Source organism: Neovison vison, chromosome 13 (assembly GCF_020171115.1).
Source record: "Neovison vison isolate M4711 chromosome 13, ASM_NN_V1, whole genome shotgun sequence".
In the NCBI taxonomy this organism is placed as follows: Eukaryota; Metazoa; Chordata; class Mammalia; order Carnivora; family Mustelidae; genus Neogale; species Neogale vison.
In genome coordinates, this window is record NC_058103.1 from 33791011 (window position 1) to 33812677 (window position 21667).

The 21667-nt window shown below is 49.3% G+C and overlaps 1 protein-coding gene across 1 annotated transcript; it reads left to right on the forward strand.

Moving 5' to 3' along the window:
• The first annotated feature begins 2314 nt into the window (after positions 1-2314).
• PLEK2 (pleckstrin 2) lies at positions 2315-21440 on the forward strand. The gene is made up of 9 exons (XM_044229636.1): positions 2315-2400; positions 12014-12178; positions 15602-15783; positions 16862-16953; positions 17232-17419; positions 17651-17752; positions 19158-19241; positions 20158-20236; positions 20907-21440. The coding sequence occupies exons 1-9, from the start codon at positions 2359-2361 to the stop codon at positions 21032-21034; spliced, it is 1062 nt and encodes a 353-aa protein (XP_044085571.1). The 5' UTR covers positions 2315-2358; the 3' UTR covers positions 21035-21440.
• The last annotated feature ends 227 nt before the right edge of the window (positions 21441-21667 follow it).

Here is a 21667-nt window from a genome sequence, read left to right on the forward strand (position 1 = left end):
TTTTTGGTATTTTCTAAATTTTCTCTAATGAGCACAAAAATTATTTATGGTCAACAAAAAACCATAGACAACATTGTTTAAAGCTTTTTTGGCTTTGCAGACAGAACTCTTTCCAGCCTGTGTAGTTACTCCCCGATGGCAGTCCTGCTCTGGGGCAGGACACTGCTGAAGGAAGTGCCCCTGCATTTGCAGAGAGCTAGCCTTGAAGTGCTTGCACTGTTAGCCTGTTCTGGTCCTGGTATTGCCACTAACTGGCTGTGAGACCTTGGACAAGTAATTTTATTTCTCTGGCCTTTGGGAGTCCTCATTTATAAAATGAAGTGTCTAGATTGGATGATTTAAGGGTTAGATTCTAATTCTGTGATTCTAATACACTCATTAAGTCAATGCATTCATTGTAAGACTCCATGATTATCTTTCTCCACTGTGTGTTAAACAGTGGATTTTTATTTATAGCTAAACGAATGACTCTCTAATGGTGGAATTTCACACTGGGCTATATGAATTACCTACACCCAAACACTGACCATATAGCTCCCTACAACTCACACATTCTAGATATTATCTGACCTTCTGAGAGAGTCAGGAATCCTTCTACATTAGTCTAAGCCTTGAGAGAGAGGGGAGTGGTGTCTGCCTGGAAGAGCAAGATAAGCTCTTGTGTTCTGAGCTTCCTTCCCCTTCCTTCTCCCTTTCCTGAGTCTCAGCTATTCACCAGTGTCTGCTTCCTCTGTTTTCATCCTCTTCCCTATGGTTATATCGAGCTTATGTCAGTGTGGTTCCCTGGTGGGCTGGTGGCTTAGCCACTACAGCTGGGTGAGGAAGGAGTGTGACTCATGCTCTCCCTGAGTCTAGTGAGTCAGACTTGGGGTGGGCTGCACCAGGGGCTTCCCTAGGACAGGAAGCAGGTTATGTATGCAGGAGATGAACAGAACATACCTGGAGCCAAAGAGGATAAGAATTTCCCATTCTATCCTCTCATGTCTTAGGTTTGAGCCCAGCAAGATTTCAGAGCTCATGGGAGACTTTCCTCTTCATCCCAACTCAAGAACTGAGAAGCAAGTGCATCGTGATTAATATCCTAGATTGTGTGACCTTGGGCAAGTTATAACTACTTTTGAGTTTCAGTTTCCTTTGCTGGGGGGAAAAAAAAGGATAATAAACTCATTTAATGGAGCTGTTGTGCATTAAATAAAGCCTAACACCCACTACAGACCTGGCTTCAGAAGGTGAGTCTATGTTCATTCTGAAATGGTGTAGAAGCCCATTGCTTTTGGACTCATTGGGAGACGTGCAGTCAGTGAGAAGGCTGAAGTAGGGCTATTTCCAGGGCAGGAGTGCCCGTTGTGGTTTGGGAATTGGCCCCAGGCTAGTTCTGAAATGCAGCCTGGGGTACTTCCTCCTGGCTGAAACTTTTCTTTCCTTCTAGGCTCTGAGGCCTTTCCCCTAAGAGGGCTCTTCCCACACAGTGCAAACAATGAACAGCCAAATGTGTCCTAAGGATTACTAGACAGAATCAGTATTACTGTGTTTCCTCTTGTTTCAGACTCCAATCTCTTCTCATTTAAAATTTTGATATTTTGTTCATCCTGGACTTTTTGCACTATTTTTGATTTTCAAAAATATTGAGTTAAAATATAATTTATCTAGATTACTGAGTTCCTTGCATTCCCTTAAATTCTGCCCCTAATGACGTAATATCTCCAGCGGTAGCTTTTTTAGGGGTTTGGGTGGGAGGGTGTATTTTGGAAGCAATCTGTGCCTGCTTCTTTAAACCTGTGACCTTTTTTTGCGGATGGGAACTTCGCTCTATCCCCACCAGAGGCCAGGACGAAGTTCCCACCTAGCCTGGTTCCATCCAGTCTCCCACCCGCATTTCCACTCAGCTCAGGGGTGACTCCGAATTCCTGAAAATCCTCTGTTCCGTTTAATTCCGTAAACATTATTCAAGGGCCAGGCAGGCAGCTGGTTAAGGCTGGGGCCGGCAAATATGGGCGCAGACCCGACAGCGCGAGGCGCCGAGCGCGCTGGGGGCACCTGGATGGGGCACCCCGCCTCCCGGAGGCGACCCATCAAGGGCAGGGCTCTAAGAGCCGGCAGACTCTGTGCCCGGAGGCCTCACCGCGGACCCTAGCGCACCTTCGCGGAGGCAACCGCGTCAGAAACCCCGACCTGGAGTGACTTCCTGCCCGGGAGGCCCCGCGGCCTCCGGCTCTGGACGCCCGCCAGGCAGGCGCCGCCCGCGCGGGTTCCGAGGCTCCTCCTGGGCGCAGCGCGCGCGGGAGGCGCGGGAGGCGCGGGAGGCGCGGGGACAGCGCACCTGGAGCGCCCGCAGGCCCGGCTGGCGCGCGCGGCGACATGGAGGACGGCGTGCTCAAGGAAGGCTTCCTCGTCAAGAGGGTGAGCGCGCGGGAGCCTCCCCAGACGCTGGCCCGGCGGTGTGCGGGCGGCTGCTCCCGGAGCCGAGTCCCCTGCCCGCGCCCGACGGCGGGCTCTGCGGGCCGGTGGGGGCGGGGGCCGGGGACCGTCCGGGGACCGGGGGTGGAGGGCTGGCGGGGGCCGGCTGAGAACTGGGTGGGAGGGCGGCTTCGGCTGGAACAGAGCAGCAGAGGCACAGGCAAGGAGGAGAGGCCCGCGTGGCCAGCGGTGTGGGGTGGGGGGCGGCTCCTGGAGAGGACATCCTAGTTCAAACAACTTGGGGAGATGGGACGAAGACAGTATTTAAATTTGCCGTATTAACGCGACGACTTAAGTGCGCTCTGGGGCTCGCAGCGCCCATCTCGGCGTCGTCTCCCATTCTCCGCACAGTGAGCCCTGGGCAAGGAGGCAGCCCAGGCTAAGCACTTAGGGTGTTCCTCAGTCCCCGAGGGGCCCGCACGTGGAGCACCGCATTCCTCCATCTCCCCAAAGGAGAGACAAAGTTCAAGGAGGTGAATTAAGCAGTTTGCTAAGGATCTGGGAGCTCGTGGGTGATGGAGCAGGTGCAAACCCACTAAGGTTAGACTCCAGGCCTTGATCTGTCCCCCGCAGGTGGGTGGTGTTGTCACTGAATGACAGACCGCTGGCCCCAGGCCCCAGGGCTAGTAACAACCCGGGGCTAGACACAACCTCCATCCTCAGTCCTTGCCCATGGCCCACGTGGCCTTTCCCTCAGCTAACCAGAGTCCCGACAGACACAGAACACACAGATCAAGGTGGGAAATGAACCAAAGAGCAGTAGCAAGAGGAAGTTCCATATTTTAAAGTTCTTTGAACATTGATATTGACACTAAGGGTTTATACTAACATAACAGCAGAGCATAAAATCCGGGGTTGAGCCTTTGGGCTCTTCTGCTGAGACTGTAGCTTTGGGAGGGAGATGGATGAAGGGGGATGAAGGGGCTCCCCCTTGCATGGCCTCCCCCCACCACCAGAGTAGCCCCCAAGCCTCCAGTGGCTTTCAGGTCAGTAGGTAATGTAGTCATGTTGTGTTGCACAGTATTTGATATAGGAGGGCGGGTGTGTTGTTTGCTCGAAACTGTTAGCAGGCGCCGTAGCAGGAAGCTGATGTTGGATCAAGGGTCAGGCTGGACACGGTGATTAGAGCAATAGGCTGCTCCTTAGAGAAACAACCCGTGGGAGGGCTTCCACGCCTCCCACTGTCCTGCGGCTCATGATATGGGCAGGGAGGTTGGGAATCATTAGTCCAGACAGCTCGGCCCTTGTTGCTGGGGTTCCCTCACAAGATTCAAACCCCCCCCCCCCCCCGACCATGCAGACTCAGTGAAGGCGAGAGGGAAGGAAGGACATGAGTTCTCTTTGGTCTGGCCACCCAGTCCTGGCTGAGTGAGTTCAGCGTGCAGGGAAGTGAGGACAGTCAACAGGTCTAGCCCCAAAAGCCCACAGCAGAGCCCTGACTGGCATGGGGAAAGCTCATTCCAACCAAACCCAAAGATGGGAGTATGGAGGCTGGCCCGAGGCCAGGGGAAGCCACACCCTTTCCTGCCAGGTGAGGGACCTGGCCCCTGGCTTCTGCTCAGTTCCCTGTTCCCTCTACCCATCCATCTCAGCTTTCTCTCCCCCTTAACCCCTTTCCTCCTGGGTGGCAACAGCAGCTCTGTGTCTGCTGGAGAAGTTGCCAGGGTATGGCCGTGGGATTTGTAGATTTAGGAGGGTTTACAGTCCTGGGGGGAGGGCAGGGCCAGAGCTGGAAGCCCAGAGTACAGAACAGTCATCACCGGTGAGGGTGAAGCAGGAGACGGGCAGGGGCAAGATGGATTTGGCTCTTGCTCCGGCCCAGACATGAAAGAAGCAACGCTCCAGGCAAAATGCAGGGTACTCACTTGGCCTGGCTTTAAAGGGGGGTGAGGGGGAAGGAAGCGGGATCAGTACAGGCAAGATTGGTCTTCCTTTAAGAAGACGTTGAAGTCCTTCAGGTGTTGCTGCCTACTCACACCTCCCACGACCCTCTTAGAAAATGACATGGCAATGTTAACACACTTTGGCCTAAAAATCTCCTTTGTTAGACTCAATGCCAAGGAAATACCATTAAAGCTTTTGAACAAAGGGTTATTTTATAGTGAAGAAACTGGAAACTATCTACTGTCCCCACCAATAAATGACTAAGTATATTATGGTTATGCAGATGTTTAAAATACCTATATGATAACCCAAAGAATAAAAATACACAAGGTATTAGGAAAAAATAGGCATAGAAGAAAAAAATCTAGGAGTTTGGCAGGTTAGAAGTCTGAAATCAAGGTGTTGGTAGGGCCTTCCTTTCTCTGAACCTTTTAGGGGAGAGTCCTCCCTTGCCTTTTTGCTTTCGTATTTATAGGCTGTAAAAGAAAAACCCAGCTTTCCTCTTCTTCTGTAGGGAAAAACTTTGTACCTCCCTATTGTTTCTTTATTCTGTGAGTCTCCTTTACTTTTACCCAATGTGTGGAGGTTTCTCCCCACAGCAAGGAATTCTCTGTGACACCAGCTGCATGTCTTACCATTTAACTCAATTCAGACACTTTCGATCTGGAAAAGGCATCACATCCCACAGGTCAAGGGATTAGTTTCCCTGACTTAGGGTCCCACCACCTCCACCCCATCACGCCCATAACTTCAGACACTAGTCACAAGCCTGGGTTATCACTTGTGCTTCTGACCAATGGACTAGTTGTTTGGATAATTGTTTGGATGTTCCAATGACCCCCTTTTCCATTTCAGTTAATTTGGTACAGTGGCTCACAGAAGTCAGGGAAACACTTCCATTGGCCAGTTGACTAAAGGCTGTGATAAAGGACACAGATGAGCAGCCAGCTGGAAATCTGTGCAGGGCAAAGAAAGTGGGAAGAGGCGCGAAGCTTCTGTGTCCTCTCAGGGCACGTCAGTCTCAGTACCCGTGTATTCATCAAGCTAGACGTTCTCTGAACCCCATACTTTAGAAGTTTATGGAGACATCATCACAGAGGTATGATTGATCATTAACTCCATTTTCAGCCCTTCTCTTCTCTCAGGAGAATCAAGCTTCTAATTGTGGCTTGGTTTTGTTTGTTTGTTTGTTTTTGTTTTTTAAGATTTTATTTATTTATTTGACAGACAGATCACAAGGCAGAGAGGCAGGCAGAGAGAGAGAGAGGAGGAAGCAGGCTCCCCGATGAGCAGAGAGCCCTATGCGGGGCTCGATCCCAGGACCCTGAGACCACGACCCGAGCCATAAGGCAGAGGCTTAACCCACTGAGCCACCCAGGCACCCCTGTGGCTTGTTCTTTATCTGACCAGCCTTCATCCAGGAGCCCACCCTGAGTCACCTCATGAGAGCAAAAAATGCTCCCAGCACCTAGGAAATTGCAAGGGCTTCAGGAGCTCTGTGCCAGGAATGGGGGGCAGATTATATATATATATATATATATATATGAAATATATGTTAGCCGTCATCTTAAAACAGGCAGTCCACGGCATTCCCTGTCTTGCGGAAGCACCACTCCAGTCTCTGCCTCCATCATCACATGGCCATCCTCTTCTGGTGAATCTCAGTGTCCAAATTCTCCTTTTCACATAAGGACACCAGTCAGTATTAGGGCCACCCTAAGCCATTATGACTTCATCTTATCCTGATCACATCTGCAAAGACCGCATTTCCAAACAAGATCACATTCATGGGTAAATTCAGGGGTTAAGAATTTAGTTAAACTTTCAGGGGCTCATCATTCAATCCATAACAAGTACCATCTCTGCTTCTTTGGGGTTGTAGGGTCTTGGGCAAGAACTTTCTGAGCCTTGGTTTCCTCGCCATTAAAGTTAGGGAGTAGTGTGGTCTTTTTCAAAGGGTCCCTCCAGCTGTAACATTCCATGCCTCTTAAGCCCAGCTGTGCAGTTGCTGTTTCAGCTTAGGGACCCTTCTCCTTCCCTCTGAAGGGGTTCTAGGGACCCTAAACCACTCGTGGTCCAGTGGGCTGGGCCTGGGCCAGCCACTTGTGGATAAGGAGCCTGGAGAGTGTGGAAACTGCCCGGGAAGAGGAAGGCTGGCATATTTTTCAGCTAGACCACTGTGGTTTTGGCCTCTGACCCCTTTTACCTGGTGACTTTGAGCCAGTTCCTTATTTCCTCTGAGCACAGCATGTTTGTCTGTAGACTGGCGACAGTGGCGTTTTTCTTCCCATCTGGTGGATTGTTACAGCGCCCCCCGCCGAGCTGCCCTGCAACAGTCTGGCTGGCTTCGTTCAGCTGATCTGCCACAGTGTGGTTGGGGAGCTCTTTTAAACGCGAGAACACAAGCTTTTTGTTGTCCTTCTAGTTAAAAGTCTTCAAGGATTCCCCTTGGGCCACAGTATAAAGATCAAACTTTACCACATGGAACCTGAAGCCGATGGGACCCACGTCACTTCCCTTGTCCTTTGCCCACAGGCCTCTGAGCCAAAGCCAGACAGAGCTACTTGGAGTTTCCCACAAGTGGAAGTGGCTCGAGTTCTCCCTTCCCTGCCTTCCTGACCTGGCCAACTCCACGCAGCCTTCCAGACTCAGCCCTAGCCTCTGCTTCTCAGGGGGCCTGCCTCAGCCCACTGAGCCTCCTTTGAGCTTCTGCCTTCATCGGAGGTGATTCTTGGAGTTTGCATCATGACCTGTTTTACTTCCCCATTGTTCCATAATCATCACCCCGAAGCTTAACATCTTAAAACAACGAACACTTACTGTCTCACCTGGTTTCTGAGGGGTGGGTATTCAGGAACATCTTAGCTACAAGATTCAAGTCTCTCATGAGGTTCCAGCCAAAATGTTGCCCACTGTGGCAGTCTCCTGAGGGCTTGGCTGACTGGAGGATCCAATGGCACAGTCACTCACATGGCTACTGGCTGGTGGCCTGGGTTCCTCACCTCCCTATAGGGGCTGGTCATGAAATGGCAGCTAGCTTTCCCTGGCATACACAGTCAGGGAGAGAGAGTCCCCAAAACTGAAGCTACACAGTCTTTTATATCCTAATGTCAGAACTGACAAATCATCCCTCTGCCATATTCTCTCGGTCACACAGATCAACCCTTGTACAATGTGGGAAGGAACTACATAAGGGTGTGAATATCAGAAGGTGGGGATCCTGGGGGACCCCACCAATTGTCTGTCCTAGAACTTATCCCACTGCCTGGCATCATTGTCTGTCTCCTCCGCTGTCTTAGGTCCAAATCTTGTCCATCTTTGTCTCCCTGCTGCCAGCACAGTGCTTGCTGGAATAATTGTTACTCATTGATTGTTGAATGAAGTGATAAATGAATGAACAAGTTCCCTAGTTATCTCATTAGGACTATTGTCTATTTGAATTTCATTTTCCATTACAAAAATAATATATACTTATTATTTAAAAAAAACTAGGAAATTACTCAGGGTTGTAAATTGAAAAATAAGTTTTCATTCTTGTTGCCTTGTACTGAGTCTTAGTCCTTAAAGAAGATAACCATTAACTTTCCTGAAGATAACCATTTAACTGTCCTTAAAGAAGATGACCATTAACTTTCCTAACTATCTCTTCAGAAATTTTCGAAAATAACTACTAGAGTTATTTTTAGATATCATATAAAAAATATAGGTAAAAGTGCTTTGCCTGTGTTGAAGACCGTGGGCGCTGTGATTCTTGGTAGGCTCAGGCTGCTGGGTTTGACCTTGAGGGTTCCTCCAGTGACCTTTCCTGCCATCTGTTAGGATGGGAATCCCTCCTCAACAGCCACAGTGGGCATGATATTGTTACACAGTTAGATTATTTTGCATTATTTTATTAGAAGTGATGATCCAAAGTGTCTCAATACATAAAACCTCTTCCATATCCTAGATGATTTACTCAGCACACCTCCCCAGAAGAGGAATTATTGGGTCAAAGACTTTGAACGTTTTTTATGAGGGTCACCAGCTGCTTCAGGGTTCCTACCTACACAGTAAATCCTTTTTCATCAGCCTTACTCTGCGGACCTTTCTCCTTTGCTGTCAGGATTCATAGTGGCTCATAAGCACATTCCACTCTCATGAGTTTGAACAGAAGGGTATCTCATGGAGGAATATTAATTATTAAGTAACTCAGGAGTGTTTGGGAAGGTCAGAGAACCTGGCTGGGATGCTACACAGCCAGGGCTGATGTAGTTGGACAAAAATGCCCAACAGCACCACCAGATATTTCTAGGGGAAACGTCACTGCTGACATGATTTGCCGTTTGTCCCTGATAGCTCTGGGATCTGGGTGTCAGAAGACCTTGTTCTTCCAACACTGTTCTTGCCCCAAATTCCCATTTCCCCCTGTTTGGTTGTTGCCAGATATGCGTCAGGTCCGCATGCATGGGAGTAGAAGCTACTTGGTCACCCACCTGTTCCCTTCATGCCAGGAATTCTGGGCAATGTAGCATTTTGTCCAGGAAAGTACAGAATCTCCGTGTTGGTCTGTCCTGTTCAGTATCTGTTGGTGATACTTTTTTCTCTGGTATCTCCAGGCCCCACTTCTCTTCTCCCTGTGGGTTTAGCTTGTTAGAGCTGCTGGACAGGACAGCTTAACAGATTTGTTTTCTCATCATTCTGGAGGCTGGGGTCGAGTCAGGCTGTCAGCAGGTTTGGCTTCTCTTGAGGCCTCTCTCCTCAGCTCGCAGATGGGTGACTTCTTGCTGTAGGCTCGAGTGGTCTTTTTCCTCTGTGCGTATGCCTCCCAGATGTCTTTTTGTGTGTCTAACTGTCCTTTTCTTAGAAGGACCCCAGTCAGCTTGGGTTAGGGCCCACTTAATGACTGCATTTTAACCTAATCTCCTCTTTAAAGCCCCATCTCTACATGCAGTCAACACTGGGAGTTAGGGCTTTAATACACGCATGTGTGTGCATGAGGGCAGACACAACTGAGCCCATAACTATGCCTGTGTTTTAAGGTTTAAGGTGATTTTGCCCTCTTCCCTTCTCCATTTCAACCTGCCCCCAATCCATGCACTAGGGTTGCACTATCCCCATGCACAACCTTTTGAGCTAGCCATTTGCTGCTAGTGCCACTCCGGGAGCCCCTCAGGAGGGAGTCATCGAGAAAAAGGACCCGAGTCTGGGCCACGTGGAGAGCAGTAGAGAACCCCAGCTGTTGAGGGGCCAGAGCCAAATCTTTTTTGTTTCTTTAAACATGTCTGACCTTGTCGAGAGCAGCTGCCCGCCGCCATGTTACACGTCAATCCTAGGTACGGGACGGAGTGGAGAGAGCAGAATGTGAAAGGCAACTTGTCTACGAGAGTCGTCTCTTGTGATCAGCCCGATTGCCATGCAGTGTGATAGCACTTAGACCTGTTCATAAACATGTCAAATTAGCATAGCTCGAAGTTTTATTTCGCTGCCACAGTAACTTCTGTTTGGGCACTGCCCAGTGCTCGCTCTGTCAACTCCTAGAGCTTTTCATTCCCTAACAAGCACTCAGCGCACACGGAGCAATCATAATACCACAGATATGCGAAGTCAAGGAGCCTTTGAAATAAATAAACGCTAGGAAATGTAAGGAAAGGCATGAATTGGGGAAGGGTTCTCTGTTTCCGATAAAGCACACCTCTCTTAGAATCCAGTCCTTATTAGGTTCTGCTCTGGGAAATAGTCCAGGAAAGTTGGTTTCATGAGTGTGTACTAAACCCATTCCTTTCTGATTCCTCAGTAGACATTCCCTGATCTGTTGGTCTATTTAAGAAATAAGCTCTTTAGGGGTGCCGGGGTGGCTCACTCATTAAGCATCTGCCTTTGGCTCAGGTCACGATCCCGAGGTCCTGGGATTGAGCCCCATGTTGGGCTCCCTGCTCGGTGGGAGGCCTGCTTCTCCCTCTCGCACTCCCCCTGCTTGAGTTCCCTCTCTCTGCTGTGTCTCTCTCTGTCATGTAAATAAATAAAATTGTAAAAAAAAAAAAAAAAAGCTTCTTTAGGTGTGCCCAGGTGGCTCAGGTGCCTGGGTGGCTAAGCATCTGCCTTTGGCTCAGGCATGCTCTGATCTCAGAGTCCTGGGATGGAGTCCCACATCAGGCTCCCTGCTCAGTGGGGAGCCTGCTCCTCCCTTGCATGCGTTCTATCTGTCTCAAAAAAAAAAAAAAAGAAAAATCTAAAAGAAAAAAGAAAAAGAAATAGGCTCTTTGCCTTTACCTATCCTGACTATCCTATGCATTGGCTCTATGGCTCACCTGAGGAAACTGCCCCCCCCCGCCCTGCCTCAAATATCCTGCCTTTTAGGCCTGTCAGACCAGGCTTAGCAAGATTCTTAGGGTCCTTAGCGCTGGTAGACTGTTTGTGGCTTCAACGCTATAAATTGCTATAAATTTGACTAGTAATATTCTTTCTATGAATATATCCTAAGGGGGGGAGATCTGAGATGCAAATCAGAATATATGTGCAAGGCTATTCATTGCAGGATTGTTCATAACACTGAGAAAACACAACAACCTCAGCTACACACAACAGGAGATTAATAAGTAAAGGTTGCATCTACCTAGTGGTTATTAAAAAACTTGTTTTAAAGAAATATATTGGTGTTGAGAAAATGCTCAGCTCGGCGAAGCTCAACAAAACAAAAGCTAGGTAACAAAACTATATGTACCATGGTCTTAATTTTTTAAAACCCAGAAAGTAAAAGCTAATAGGAAAAAAGACTGTAAGAAAATACAAAGTGTTAGCAATGGCTGTCTCCTAGTGGTAGGACTCACTCTCTGTGTATTTTGCAGTTTCTTTCAAGGCTTATAATCACCAAAAAGGCCAACTGGAAACTGGAAGGTCAATGCCAAGGGTTTTTGTTACATACTCAAAAAAGATGACAAGGAGATCCAGACAGATAATGCTTTTTTCATGAAAATGAAAATAAAAGATATGATTTTGAACTGGATCCTTTGGCTAATAAGGACATTTTTGGGGCAATTGGTGAAACTTGGTTGGGGGTTATAGAACTGATGAAAATAACATATTGATGGAAATTTCTTGACATTGATGGTTGCATTGTGGATATGTTGGAAATATTCCCCCTTCCCTGTTTTGTAGGAGATACACAATGAAATATTTGGAAGTGATGGAGCATCACGTTAAAAATTTACCCATAAATGATTCTGTAAAAAAGTTCTTTAATACTGTTCTTCAGCTTTTCTCTGAATTGAAATTATTTTTTTAAGATTTTATTTGTTTATTTGAGAGAGAGAGAGAGAGAAAGAGAGAGAGGGAAGTAGAGGCAGAGCATGAGTGGGGGCAAGAAGGCATAGGGAGAGGGAGAAGCAGACTCCCTGCTGAGCAAGGAACCTGCCTCAGGACTCGATCCCAGGACCCTGAGATCATGACCTGAGCCAAAGGCAGAGGCTCAACTGACTGAGCCACCCAGGTGCCTCTGAATCGAAATTATTTTAAAATTAAAAATGTAAAATGAGTTTTTTGGTTTTGTTTTATTTTAAAAAGATAATGCTGTCCCCATTTTTGAACAGTTGATTCCATGGCACAGTCGGGCTCCCTGGGTCCTGTGACACTTCTCCCTGAACCCAGCGTTGTCCTCTCAGCCACCTCACTGCAGGGCTCTCCTGTTTGTCCTCAGGGTCACATTGTCCACAACTGGAAGGCGCGGTGGTTCATCCTCCGGCAGAACACGCTGCTGTACTACAAGCTTGAGGGGGGTCGGAAGGTGACCCCTCCCAAGGGCCGGATCCTTTTGGATGGCTGCACCATCACCTGCCCCTGCCTGGAGTATGAAAACCGACCTGTAAGTGAAGCCCCTGCTTCCCGGACCCTCCCACCTGTGGCGTCGTTGGTGAGGGTGGTGTGGGCGAAGAGCTGAGTTATCATTGAAAAACCTAAATTCAGGTCCGCTACACTGCATACCAGGTGTGCAACCTTGGGTAAGTAATTGAACGTCTCTGAGCCTTTATCCCTCATCTATGAAATGGAGGAGAATAATGATGCCTCGCTGTCTCCCATGGTTGTGTTGGGGATCATGAGAGATCGTTGTGTTGAGGATCATGAGAGAAAGTGCTGGTCTGTCCAAGCACTTTGTTGTCTAGGAAGCACTGCACACCTACTGCTGCCTTGGAGTTTAATATGGTGGCTTACATCCCCTGAAGGGCGTGCATGTTCCAAAAGTCAGGCACAGGTTCAACCTGACCATCAAAAAGGTATCTGAATCAATCGTTTTTTGAGGGCTCATTATGTGCCAGGAAATTTGCTTAGAGGAATCAAGGAAGAAAATGGTAAGAGTTTTTTTTTTTTCCCCCTTGAGTTATTAATCTTATTATGAAAGCAAGTGGTTAATTGAAAAAACATTCAGAATTCCAAATGTTGGCACAAGCATGGCGAGCTGTGGAGAACACTGTATTCCCGAAGAGGAGGAAGATGTCGTTAGGGGCTGGCTGAGTCAGGTACTGCATTGGGAGGAGTAGAGACTTGGAAAGATCTGAAAGAGGGGAGAGGCAGACATTCTGAGCAGGTGGAAAGCCTTGAGTAAAAGTGAGGGGAGAGATAGATTTGGAGATAGCAATGGCCCATCTGGCCACATGGGAATGTTCACCCAGGGAGCAATGGGAGGTTGGCTGAGGCCGGATGGAGGACGTGGGGAGCCATCGAAGGTTCTGAGTGAGAGAATGGATGGGTAAAAATGCTCTTAAGAGGACTAAAATGTGGAACTACGCTCTGTTCCTAGTAAGTTACTAGATCCATAAAGAAGGGATCTTACTTTATCTTCTTCCTTTTTGGCTTTCCTATTTTTTTAAGCGTTCTCTACATGGGATTTGAACTCACAACCCCTGAGATCAAGAGTTACAGGGGCACCTGGTGGCTCAGTGGGTTAAGCCTCTGCCTTTGGCTCGGGTCGTGGTCTCGGGGTCCTGGGATTGAGCCCCACTTTGGGCTCTCTGCTGAGCAGGGAGCCTGCTTCCCTCCTCTCTCTGCCTGCCTCTCTGCCTACTTGTGATCTCTGTCTGTCAAATAAATAAAATAAAATTATAAAAAAAAAAAAAAGAGTTACACACTCCACCGACTGAGCGGGCCAGGCGCCCCACCATTTTCTTCTTTCTTACTATGTTTTACTTCTTTGACTCTTCTAGACCAATTGACAAGCCTTCCAAGTATAAGAAAATATTCATAACAGTGCATTCCGGGTGGTGGGTTTCTTGGTAGTTGTTATGTTAACCACTGTACTCTTATGTAGTGTTGAATCTTTCTTAAGAAAACAAAGGGAGCTATTAAAATAACAAGGCATGAAATAAGGCAAAACGTAGGGGGAACCACGAGAAAACATGGTGAAGGAAATTTCTTCAGGACATGGTTGACTGGATGTTGAGGGTGAAGGAGAGGGAGGTGTGTGGAGTGTCATTCCACCCTAGGAAGCTACAAAAATGAAACATCCTTCTACAGATTCCCTCTGCCAGCCTGCGGGGGCTGCTGCTGGAAAGGGAAAACTGGGCTGCCGGAGAAGACCCAGCCTGGGTGGACTGGGGCTGCACCTTCCTCCCTGTGGTGTCAGAAGACCAAACATGATGTCTGGACACATAGCAGGAGATCAGCAAATGTTTGCTGAATTAATGTTTAAGAACAAAGACAAATTTACAGATAAGTGAGATGATTTTAAGAGGTTTCTAAGTCAATTTAAGACTCTAGTTCTCCATAAATTACTCTCCAGAACTTGTAGTTTAACTTGTTGACCCGATGCCCCTTAATAATCTTTGAGGATCGGTAGAGAAAGTGGAGGTTGAATGGACTGGACATAGAAAAAACTTTCAAAAGAGATAGGAGTTAAATTTGCTAACTGCAGTTGTGAGCTTCAGATTGATTTCCAGACGGTCAGCTGCCTGGTTCATGGGTCTTTGAGCTGGAAGAGGTCAGGAGGAGCCTGCAGGTTCATTAAGAACAAGTTATAAAGTGTATGCATGTGTATGTCTGTATGTATGTGTATATATATATTAAATTAGGGAAGCTATGAAAGAGTATGCCTGGATTTCACATGGAATTTTATAGTCTCTCCTGAAATTCTTCCATTAAAATGTTGACTGCCAGCTGAGATCGTGGAGGTCCGGGGAGCTGGTTGAATCTGTTCTGTCACGATGCCGGTGAGTGAGTCGGTGTTAACTTGGAGGAACAGATTCATGGTGTTCTCGGGGACTGTGAGCCAGCCTTGTCTTATCACCATTTTTGATGTTAGTTGACAGGAGGGATGTTAAGTTTGCAAAGCGAAGCAAGTTGGGAACCAATGCACTGGAAACCAGAATGGGAATGAAAGAATGCATCTGTTTTCCAACAGAAGCCGGAGGCCCAGTCTACTTAGGTGACATTTAATAGGGTCAGCATCCATTTTTTGACCACATCCAGAGGTCAGAAAAACCCCTCTGCACATTTAAGGAATGGAGGAGGTGCAGCTCACCTCAGAAGGACTCTGGGCTGACCGCACGGAGTGTGAGTCTACGGTGCCGTCAGTGCGACCTCAGGCCGTCAGCCCCGTGCCGCCCTGCACCCCTCAGAACTTTCCCGCAGCAGCTGGTTCTGTTCTGTGGGTCTGTTGACCTGCAGCAGCTGGTTCTGTTCCATGGAAACTGTGGACCACCTGCAGAACATGTAGCAGAGTAGGAGCTGGTTAAGAGTTTCAACGTACCGTGTGAGAAGTATGGGAAAGATTGGGGATGCTTAGACTAGAGAAAAGCGCATGGAAGGGAGCGTGAGGAACCGTGCCTCCGAGGTAGGTGTTCCTATCCCCATACGGCAGGGGAAGAGAGCAGGGCCCAGTGGGGATCCTCAATGGCCCAAGTGTCCACAGCTAAGGGCAGAGCTGGGATTTGCTATCAGATCGATCTGACGTGAAAGCCAGTGCATTTCCCATTTTGGCCCAGGGGCTGTGGTGGGACATAAGGTTAGTCTGTGTGGTTCTCGAAGGCAGTGTCAGAAACAGGGAGGCAAAATGCCCGCAAGTTGTCTCTATGCCAAATAGTCTGTACAGCGGGGAGAGCTTGCCTTAGGAGGCCACGGGCTCCCTGTGGCTTGAGGTGTGTAGGAGGCTCTTTGAGGACCACCCCTGGGACATGCCTGGGAGACTGAGCATTTGGCAGCGGCCGGACCTACATGTCCCAGGTTGGCCGTGGCCCTGTCATCTTTGCCCACCAGGCTTCTGAGCGCTCGTCTGACCGGCCGTCTTTTCCCGCAGCTCCTCATTAAGCTGAAGACGCGAACGTCTACCGAGTACTTCCTGGAGGCCTGTTCCCGAGAAGAGAGGGATGCCTGGGCCTTTGAGATAACGGGGGCTATTCACGCGGGGCAGCCGGGGAAGGTCCAGCAGCTGCACATACTCAAAAACTCCTTCAAGCTGCCGCCTCACATCAGCCTGCAGTGAGTGCCCAGCCCCACGGCCCGCGCCCTGCCTGGCTTTGCTGCAGCCTCTAACGTCTGTGTGACGCAGGGAATGGGCCGCCGGTTGCCGCACAAGGCCTGTCCGATACCAGCTGGTGCTTTGGGGCCTTAGGCCCTAGCTATCTGCCCCGCTCCTCTGACCTCTTGGGGCCCCTGCTGCTTCTGCCCAACTCAGTGTCTTGAGTCCCTCCCTTCAGTTTCAGCCAGGGTGTCCAGGGCCACGTCACAGCCCCCCAGGGACCACCATTCGCCTTGTCACCGGGCTTGTTTGCAGCTGAGCAGCAAGAGGGACATGTTCAGGTAGCAGGTGCATTCATGCTCTCTGAGGTTCCTCATCTAGCTCCTCATTCAGGCAACAGTTATAGAGCGCCAACTGCATGCCCTATATTGCCCTCGGTGCTCGGGAGATACAAATGGGAATACATCAGATCTCCTTTCAGGGCTTTCCAACTCGGGGTGGGAATCGTCTCACAGAACAGAAAGCAGGTCGTTGCCGGAGGCAGCGCTCTAAAAAGTAGGGACGTATGAAAGGAGTTCCATCACAGAGACAGTTATCCCCACAGGCCGCACCCCCTAACCTCCCAGATAGCGGAACGGTTACACCCGTCAAAGACACAGGACAAGTCCCTTTCTGGACTCGCAGAGAGCTCCATGCCAGGTGCTGAAGTCTTGATTGTGCAGCAAGGGCGCTGCTCGACCATGGAGAGTGTGGGGGGAGGAGCAGCGCTGGCGCGAACAGGTTCGAGCGCTGCGTGACTTTGGGAAGTAGCTGGAGGAGGTCCCACTTTATGCAGTCATAGAGAATCATCGTTGTACACTTTACTACAAAGGGGTACCTGTCTTATATAGAAACATTAGAGCATGTAGACAAGCAGAAGGAAAGAAACATCTGAAAATCCTACCTCTCTAGTTCTGATGCATCACAGGATCCCCCCCTTATACATATACTTATCTGTGATATGTATCATACTGGTTGCCCCTTGTTTTGCTCCCACGGCCCCTCCCCCATGGTGTTGGTGTGATGAGGGGTCCCTCTCCTTGCTTTCCTTCTGGTTAGTCGCATCGTGGACAAGATGCATGACAGCAGCAGTGGAATCCGGCCAAGCCCCAACATGGAGCAGGGAAGCACCTACAAAAAGACCTTCATAGGTGAGCCTCCCCTCTTGGGGGCTGGGGCGGGCGGTGGAAACCAGGAGCCTCGCGATCTGGGATTCAGCCGTGCTAGCTCTCCTGTGTTGAGGCCACAGCTGCCGGCGGCCAGCAGGCTGGTCTGAGATGGCCACATGTGGTTGTGGCCTTGGGTCTGCTCTTGGGTAGAGCCCAAGGCTGCCCAGGAGGTTAAAGTCCATGAGGTCCCAGCCAAGCATCCCCAGGGAAGCCAGACTGTAGCCTGTCGTCTAACTGGCGCTGCCCTTGCCCCAATGCAGGCTCCTCCCTGGTGGACTGGCTCATCTCCAACAGCTTTTCTGCCAACCGTCTGGAAGCCGTGACCCTGGCCTCCATGCTCATGGAAGAGAACTTCCTGAGGCCGGTAGGTGTCCGAAGCATGGGAGCTATTCGCTCTGGAGACCTGGCTGAGCAGTTCCTGGATGACTCCACAGCCCTGTACACTTTCGTAAGTTAGGGAGGGAGTTCCTCTTGCCACTGGGGCAGAGGAAGGAGGAGGTAACAGAGTGAGCACCGGGGGTCCACAGTCATGGGCGAGAGCCCTAGTGTTTGGGGACCTCTTCCTCTCCGGGTGGAGTGAGGTTTCTGATCGAGGATTTTCCTTTCCCCTGTGGTAGCCCCCAGAGCCTGGAACTGGGACATTTTTGGTCACGGAGTCCTTGTTCTTTCTTCCCGCTAGGCTGAGAGCTACAAGAAGAAGATAAGCTCCAAGGAAGAAATTAGTCTCAGCACTGTGGAGTTAAGTGGTACAGTGGTAAAACAAGGCTATCTGGCTAAGCAGGTATGCCTGCCTTGGAGAGGGAGGAGATGGGCTGGTGCCCCCCCAGGGTGGGAAGGGCTGAGCACGCGAGGACAGCTGCTATTACCAGCAGAATCTGCTAAAGCGGGAGCCAAAGGCAGCTGCAGGCCGCAAGTCGAGAGGCACAAGAACATGCCCGTTCTCTCTGTCTCTCTCACACGTGCACACACACAGAGTCCCAAGGTTCAGGCGAAGCATGTCCAGGAGTCATGATCACAGTCCTGAGAACCAGCGTCTGCCTCCGTACCCACTGCGAGCTTGCTGGGCTGGGGTCTGCATCTGCCAGCCTTCAGCTCCCTGACGCTTCCTGCGGTGTCTGCCTCTTTCCCTGTGAGGCTGCACACCTCCCTCATGCACTTTTCCAACAAAAAATAAGTCTTGTCCACCTACTTCAGTAGGTCGAAGATGACATTCTGTCGTGTCACGTCAGTGTTTAAAAACTGACCGTGGCCACTGCTGCCCACCACGTCTGGGGGAGCGTCCCTGTGACGGCACACCTGCGTGCTGGATGCACAGGCCAGCCTTGAACAGAATCACACGTGCCACCACGTGTGAATGGACCTTCTGCACGCCGCTCCTGTTGGCGCACAGCCCACACGCTGTGTGAAACGGCGAGTTTGTCCAAAGGACACGTGCTGCTCGGTGCCATTCCTGTGTTACTTGGGACACACATTGTCCTTGTCGCCTGCTTCTTGCACATCAGGATTCCCCACCTGCTCTTAGATTACTTGCCACGCACGGGACAGCTTCTACCCCGAGGGCTGTGCTGCCCAGGCCCCATGGGAGTCTAGTGAGGGGAGGGAGCCAGTGCCTGGCCGGCCAGGGAGAGGGGGTGGGAGGGACTCTGGGGGCTCCAGGCTTGGGGGCTGAGGAAGCATGATCTTGGGGGTGATGCCAAAAAGAGCCCTCACATCAATATCTTGTACATTAAGATTTTTAACATATGATTGATCATTTCTTCCTTTTTCTGATGGAGAATGCTAAAGTGGATTTTAGTGTCCATGTGAGCACATATCTCTGTGAAGCTGTAGGTTTGCTTCTGACACTTAAAAGCTGGTGCCCTCAGGTTCCAGTTTGCCTGGGAGCTCTTAGTCCAGTAGACACCTGCTGCCTCCCTGTCTTCTTTACATCCTGACTGGGGTCTGGATAGTGCTCCCCTGTCCCTTCAGTGTTGACCCTTTCTGGTTCTGTCCACTAACTGTGACAGTGTTCTTGCTCAAGTGTCTCGGGGCAGGGAGGTCCAGGTCATTGCAATCCTCAGGTCTCCAGCAGACTCCGTCCAGAAAGCAGTCCCTTGTGGCAAGTTGGCTTGGGCAGTAAATGCAAGGAAGTGGGAGGAAGCGTCAGGGCTGTCCCTGATGAGCCTTGAACCCTTTCTTTGCGTTAGGGGCACAAGAGGAAAAACTGGAAGGTGCGGCGCTTTGTCCTGAGGAAGGATCCGGCTTTCCTGCATTACTATGACCCTTCCAAAGTGAGTGCTGCTCTTTCACCTAACTACTGTGTGGCTCGGGAGCCAGCCCACTGACTGTGCCAGTGTCCCTCCCCGCACTTCTGCTGTGCCGAGCCATTCCTTCCATGATCCAAGCTGTACTCAGCGGTCTGATCATTTCTTTCTTTCAGCACGCTGTTGCCTGCGCAGAGGGTTATCATTATTTTCAGAGGAAAGCATCTTTTAGTTTCTCTAAAGCTTTTTGTGGGACTGGGGAAGGTGGGGTGGCCTGTAAAGGAGACTCCTAACTGGTGCTCCCCAGTCTCTTTGCCCTTTTCTGTGTGGAGATCCCATGAATTCTGCCCTCAAACTTTTGTTCCCACCAATGTAGTGGAAGGTTTCTTTTATTAACATACTGTTTAAGCCATACTTTACTAATTTTCTTGTTTTCTTTTTTCTAACCGATCAAAGAATTGCTACTCTTGAGTTTCAGATAATAAGTATTGTACGATGAGTTGATCTAATTCCAGTTAAAAGTAAAGACAAATGGCCTTTGAGCTGGCATGTCCAGCCTTGTCTTGATAAATGTGTGATTTTCATTCAGTTTTTTGATATACTGAGGAGTGGGCAGTTCCTCCCTCACCAAGCTTGTCAGGAATCCCCGCCCTAAGGGGAGCGCCTGAAAGAGTGAGAAGGAGCCCTCTGGGACCCGGCCAGACGTCAGGGAGGGCTGAGGGCTGGGTGGAGCATGGCCCTGCCGCTGCTGGCAGTGATGCCAGACTTCCTTATGGTGCATGTAGGTGGCCACGTGATGTCCGTATTCGGTCTCCTCGGTTACAGATGACTCTCACTTTGTTTGCTGGCGCAAGGGTGGTTTCAGGCAAGATGGCAACTCCCTTCTTCTTTCTCCCTTTTGTGCATTCACACTATGCCTCATCAGGAATTCTTTCTGCTGCAGGAGGAGAACCGGCCAGTAGGTGGGTTTTCTCTTCGTGGTTCACTCGTGTCTGCTCTGGAGGATAATGGCGTTCCCACGGGTAAGGCACAAGTCCGTGCAGGCCTGCAGGCCCTGGGGTGCTCCTGGCCCCACCTAGTGGCGCTCTCCTGATGGACTGAGCGATGGGGGCTCAGTAGGTCTCAGTGAGACGATGAATGGTGTGGGTTTTAGAGCCAATTTCAGAATGAGGGAAAAGGGCATGTGGGGTCTTCTCAGTGTCTTAACAACACAACACAACATAAATAATCCTTCTCTGGTATTCTTTCCCCTCAGTTTCTGTGCTTACTGGCAGATAAGCTTCCACCTAAGAATAGTAGCCTACCCAGTGTTTAAGGGTCAGCACTATAATATCTGTTAGCACACTAACTTCACAGTAGCCTGCTAAGAAAGATTGTATTATTCCCATTTTATGGATGTGGAAATTGAGGTTCAAAGAAGCTAATTCCCAAATCTGTGCCTACTTTTAACATAAACATCCTGGATTCTTGGATGTGAATGGAACTGTAGATTTTAGGCAGCAGGTTAAGAGGATGCAGGGGAGGGATGGGGAGTAGAAAGGAGGGAAAAAGGAAAGCGGGCATCTGGTGGGGTTCCCTAACTATGTACATTGGTATTTAGTAAATACTTCATCATGTGTATTGTTGTTTGTGGCTCAATTGACTCCTAGCTGAAAGCAGACACAGATACTCACTAATTTTTCTTCTGCCTAGGGGTTAAAGGGAATGTCCAGGGGAATCTCTTCAAAGTGATTACCAAGGATGACACGCATTATTATATCCAGGCCAGCAGTAAGGCTGAGCGAGCTGAGTGGATTGAAGCTATCAAAAAGCTAACGTGACGATGTGTTCCTGAAGGAACAGGACAGGATTCCTCTCTCCTATCAGATGGTACAGGCAAGATTTCTTGGAGAAGGGGAGAGTGTTAAGACTTTTAGCTTCTTTGTATATTTTGTACGACCTTGCAGTGAGACTGGAGTTCCTTCAGTCACAATTGGCAGTGGTGCTGTTTCCTTCCCCACCTTCCTGTTAACAGCCTGGAAATGCTAGAACCGCCGTTAGCTGGCAGCATCTTAACTTTCACCCATCCTCACAACTAGCCATTCCTCCCACACCAAACCAGCTTTCCCAGTTGTAACACTAACTAGCCATATTGTAATACTAAATTAAACACTAGTCTCATGTTGGCTGTCTCTGAAATGCTGCCCAAAACTAACTCCTCTGGAATTAATAAAAACTGGCACGTTTCTAGAATTCCTGTATAAAGTTTTATAGTTTTCGTTTTTCAGGCTTGATGCTATACCATTTATTATGCAAGATTATGAAAACATCTCAAGTGATCTTTGTCTCTAAGACTTGCTTCATCTTAAAATCAGAATTTTGAACATTGTTTTGAAGAAAAAGTCTGCCTAAGCATATACACTGCAGAAATCATGGACTCAGTTAGAGAGATTAGTCACACATACAACAAATGG